The 5,178-nt window shown below is 35.7% G+C and overlaps 1 protein-coding gene across 1 annotated transcript; it reads right to left on the bottom strand.

The window, feature by feature from the left end:
* Positions 1–275: 275 nt before the first annotated feature.
* Positions 276–4,699, bottom strand: LOC149174629 (rust resistance kinase Lr10-like). Its single transcript, XM_089419363.1, has 3 exons — positions 3,895–4,699; positions 2,096–2,122; positions 276–1,987 (listed from the first exon to the last, which is right to left on the bottom strand). The coding sequence occupies exons 1-3, from the start codon at positions 4,604–4,606 to the stop codon at positions 783–785; spliced, it is 1,944 nt and encodes a 647-aa protein (XP_089275489.1). The 5' UTR covers positions 4,607–4,699; the 3' UTR covers positions 276–782.
* Positions 4,700–5,178: the final 479 nt, after the last annotated feature.

The following is a 5,178-nucleotide window of genomic DNA, read 5'->3' as shown; positions in this document are numbered from 1 at the left end:
GAATATGGGTGATAATGAGTGGCAATGTTAGACCAAGTATGACCATGATTGAGTTTGTTTAACCACGTTTGAACCTAATTAACATAGTCAAATATAGTTGAATAAGATCAACATATAATTGACTATAAATATATATGATTTATGAACCTTTATTATATATGAGTATGAGTGTGGCGAACAAATTTTTGGAAGAATTGAAATATTAAAAAAAAATACTATTTTAATTCAATTAGATCAACATAACCTCTCTTCTTTTTTTACAGCACTCTTCTAACTTCTCAAAATATAAATATATTTATATATAAACAATATTGACTTGCCATTGCTGCTGACAGACCATTGGATAAGTTTTTGAAATCTTGTGTGTGTTTAATGGATTGTTCACGAGATTCAAAAGTCATTCGAAAATATTACCTGCCCACCATGACTTGAAAACAAAAATAGCTCTGCTCCTGTACTGGCATAGCCAAACACATGGTGTTGACTGACTTGCTTTATATATACTCTCTGGATTTTACAAGATTCCTGCGGAGAAAAGAAAAATGGTGGAAGTTTCAGCCAGTGTTCTCTAATACTCAAGTTCCTCAAGTCCATACCCGAGTCATTGGATGGCACAATACTGTATAAAGAATCGACTCGCAACAATGCAAAGGCTGATGTGAACAATCCAACCTCACCTCCACATTACCATTCTTACCTCCACACATACCTCAATCCACCTGAGTTCAAATAATTGTCTTTTCATATTCAAGAATATTTTCAAAACCTGCCATCGATATACATTAAACAGATATGATATTCATTGATGAATATTTTTCATTCTTAGAAGACACAGATGTAATATTCATTGATGAAAATTCTTCATTCCGGGAAGACATAGATGCAGATGTTTCAGTTGTTTCAGTTGCAGGGGAGAAGATATTGAAGGGCAAAGGAGGATTGAGCACATCATCTGCATTACCTTCTAACATTTGAAGAATCCTGCTCATAGAAGGACGATCTGTGGATTTATATTGAATACACCACAATCCAACTTTTGTGAGTCTCCTCACCTTCTCTTCATCCCCTGCTTCTGCTTCAATTTCTCCCTGTCCTCCTGCACCTCCCAATATCCTCCCTAATTTCCCAGTCTCGAGCAACTTGAAAGCCCACTCGGGGAAATAAAACTGACTCGAATAGCTGGCTTTCCAATTGATATTCTTTCTCCCACCAACCATCTCCAGCAAAACCATTCCATAACTATAGACATCTGATTTATCTGTAACAGGGCCCAGAGCACTGTCACACACCTCTGGCGCAACATATCCCGGCGTCCCTCTCCCGGCTGTCATTGAGATATGGTCGTCTTCCTTCCCACAAAGTTTTGCGAGACCAAAATCAGAAACTTTTGGTGTGAAGTCGGCGTCCAGCAATATGTTATGAGGTTTGATGTCGAAGTGTATGATGCGCTTCTCGCAATCTTGGTGTAAATATGCAATTCCATGAGCCGCACCCAAAGCAATTGAATACAATTGTTCCCACTTTAGCATTCGCGCCTTCTCTTTGCCAGTAAATATAAGCTTCTCCAGAGACCCATTAGCCATGAATTCATATACCAGTGCGCTTATGGGGTTTTCAAAGCAAAACCCCAACAGACGAACCAAATTAACATGATGGACCCGTCCAATGGTTGCCACTTCGTTCATGAATTGGGCCTCGCTGTGCCTCTGCCTATCAAGAAGCTTCACGGCCACCAGGGTACCGTTCCGAAACATTCCTTTATAGACTACCCCAAAACCCCCTTCTCCCAATTTTTCTGTAAAGTTATTCGTCATCTTCTTGAGTTGATCGTGTGAATATCTTGTTGGCATTTCATAAGCATAGTCCCTTAAGAATTTCTCCACCTTTGAATCAGAGGTACCGGTGAGTTGTGTTCTCCTCTTTTTAGCATAAAACACTAAGCAGATCACCGCTATTGCTGCCAGGGCAGCACCTCCAATCGACAAACCTGTCAAAGAATAAAGATATTGATATTTTTGTAACACCCAACAATATAATAAGTAAAAGCTGCTAAATTTAATTTGATTGTAAATTTCGAAAATGGTCCATAAATTACCTATAATAGTTGACTTGTTTCCTCTCCCTGTAAAATAGCCATAACAAATATCATGAGTAATTGCAAGATCCACATGTACATCTAATATGCCCTGAAATAGATTTTTTTTTGTTCAGTTCTCTTATTTGTATTAATATTGGCAGGTTGAATTTAATTTGATTGTTTATTTAATGAATATTTTAGAATTGGAAGTATAAGAGTAAAGTCACCAAAAAAAATTATTTTTGTTAATTTAATTGATTTCATAATATTGCAGAAATCTAGATAAAAATGGTTAAATTTGAAGAATTTACTCATTAAATACTAATTATTTTGAAATCTACATGTCACGCACGGATTGTTACTAATTTCATTTGATAATTAACTTAAAAATTTACCCATATATATAACCAATTCCAAATAAAATTGCAGAAACAAAAGAAATTAATGATCCTGCTCCATGAGACTCCAAGATAAATATCGCACTATGTGTCACCCACAATACTACTAATTCTTTAACATAATACTTTAAGATAAACAATAGAATGCCCCAATAGTGTTGGACTTTAAGATAAGCATAAACTCACCACTAGTGTATCTTTGGACTTGATAGTGCTTCTTTGGACTTATTAGAAAAGGATTCTCTCTGTATTCACTCACACCATGCAATCCTACATTGTCCACACTTAGCCTAAAACATGAGCATTGAAGCCTAAAGGTTAAAAGATGCCTAAAGGTTAAAGGTTGAGACTCATATGACATGTCTACATCTATAAGCTATTGGTATTCTATATTAAACACTAACTAACGATTTATTGTTTATATGGGTGAAATAGCAATTTTTCATTTGATTTTGAGAGTTTTGTGTAATTTGTTTAGTGTTGGTACACAAGTGAGATCTCAATGTTTATAAAATGGGTCTATTATTAGTTTAATTAGAAAACAAATTTATTTTGTGGTTGGATATGAAAATCTCAGATATGTGGTTAGCAAAGTTATGATGTGTTTGATACATTCACACTTGAATCTAAACACAATTGGGTTTGGGTCTTTTAAGTGTTACAAGTCTGCAGGATAGCTTTATTCTTCTTCCTTGTCAGGAGATTATGAATTTCTTCAAAATGTATGCCCTGCATATTACTATTACTTGAAATGTTAGAATCCTGCCAAATTCCTATTTACAAGTGGGTTCAAACTTGTTTTATTATTTACATGGGTCTCCTTTAGTCTAAGTTATCAAATTGAAAGCTAAAATGAGCAGTTGCTATTCAAAATACATTATAGTTAATGGGTTTGACCAAGCTAGTTAAAAATTTTCAAAAATGGTTTAAAATCATTTGTAAAATCTTTAAAATTACATAAATAATTACTATACATAATTGTACCGGATGATTAACTAATTTGGGAATAGAAATGAACATGGTTGAATATGTTTAAAAAAACAATTTTAAAAAGAAAATTAGTCATCAAACAATTTTAAAAGAAAATTGGTAATCAAAAATTTCCTTCCAAAATAAGAGTACCTATCAAATTCATTATACCATAGATGATGTATCCCTCATCAAAAAGTACCTATCAAATTTATACCATGAATGATGCATCTCATCAAATTTATACGCTGAATAACACATCCCTTGAAGATATACTATATACTGTTAGCAATATCAACCTGTTTCTTAGGCCTCAAAATAATCAGTTTTGCATGACATGTCTGCTCCCTGGGAAGTGGGAACCTCATGTAAAACTCCTAGATTCCTCACAAAAGCATGAAAGTGTTTCTAAAAAACAAAAGTTTTGCAGAAAGTAAAAATAGAGCATACCATGGCTGGGGCATTTGTCAGTATAGGGTCTATCCCTGCAATAGCAGACGAAAGGCGAAGCCGCAGTTGAATCGGAAATGTTGTAACCGCATATCCCTCCACTTGCTTCACATGATGTGCAACTTTCATCTCTGACTGTATCATTGGAAACCCATTCAATTCTTGCCGTCTCAACAGGGGCTCGTTGCAGAACACATCCAGGAACAGAGTAATTAAACAAAGATAAAGAGTAATAGACACTAGCATTACATTGGCTGATCTGCCCGGCTTGTGTATCCTCTATAGGTTTACTACACTTGAATACGTTTAAAGTCCAGTTGGTCTTACTTCTAGTGCTGAACCAGGGGTTTGCATAGTCCAAACCTATGTTGATGGAATCCCCTAAAAACTTGCAGCTTTCGTCCATGAAAATAACCAAGGTGTTGGAATCATAGAAGATGCTTACTAATGTGTAGTTCCGGCCATCAATCTGGATTACTGGACTTGAGCTCTGCACGCAATCGACCTGAAAGGTACCCGGGAGACCGCATCCACGGTTTCCCACACCGAAAGGGTACGTGATATTCATTGTCCCACATGCACTACCTGTGCTTTGGCAGTACTCATATTGCGCATCAAAGCATACCGAGCAGGGGAGGAGGGAGGCACATATCACAGTGAGAATGAGGATGAGGAGATGGGAAGGCATTAAGGGAAGAAAGGCGAGGGACATGTGAGGGCAGGCTTCGGCCTTGGGAAGCAGAATATGCAGTTCCCGAGCTTAACAAGAATGGGGAATAATGACGAGGAGGCAGGCCTGGATTAGTGATTTAATGGCATGGATTCTCTAAGGTCAAGCAAATGAAGGATGGCAGGTGTAAAGACATGGATTCTAAGGTCAACAAAGGATGGCGGGTGTCATATCAGCACCCTCCTTGGGTCTTGACTTTAAGTAGAGAAGATACCAACTTATCCTTAAAAATCTATTTTGTTCCCCTTTCTTCCCTCTTGTTAACAAATTCAAATGCACTGTTTTTGGTGTTTGGTTAGGATTTTGCTATTAGGTATGAATTTTAAATGTATAAATAAATTTAATAGGTTGAATACCTAATTTTAAATGTATAAATAAATTTAATAGGTTGACTTTTGTTCAAGGAATTTAGATTGTGTAGATGTGTAAGTGAACAAATTTTTATCAAATTTCTAGTTAAATAATATAAAAACATATTTAAGAAAATGTCAAAATATTCAACAAATCTTTATCAAACTTCTAGTTCAATAATAAAAAATATATATTTAAGAAAA

Source organism: Pinus tabuliformis, chromosome 4_1, assembly GCF_031772625.1.
Source record: "Pinus tabuliformis cultivar Carrire ecotype Pingquan chromosome 4_1, CPIR1, whole genome shotgun sequence".
NCBI classification, from domain to species: Eukaryota; Viridiplantae; Streptophyta; class Pinopsida; order Pinales; family Pinaceae; genus Pinus; species Pinus tabuliformis.
Note: the sequence above shows the minus strand (reverse complement) of the source record. Positions and strands in the feature narration are given on the sequence as shown.

What these genes read in the sequence shown, in the direction of transcription:
- LOC149174629 (XM_089419363.1), bottom strand. Translation starts at nt 4,606, where the DNA reads ATGTCCCTCGCCTTTCTTCCCTTAATGCCTTCCCATCTCCTCATCCTC. An exon ending in TGACAAATGCCCCAGCCATG is followed by an intron (nt 2,123 to 3,894) that starts GTATGCTCTATT and finishes GCTATTTTACAG; the next exon opens with GGAGAGGAAACAAGTCAACT. An exon ending in AAACAAGTCAACTATTATAG is followed by an intron (nt 1,988 to 2,095) that starts GTAATTTATGGA and finishes ATTCTTTGACAG; the next exon opens with GTTTGTCGATTGGAGGTGCT.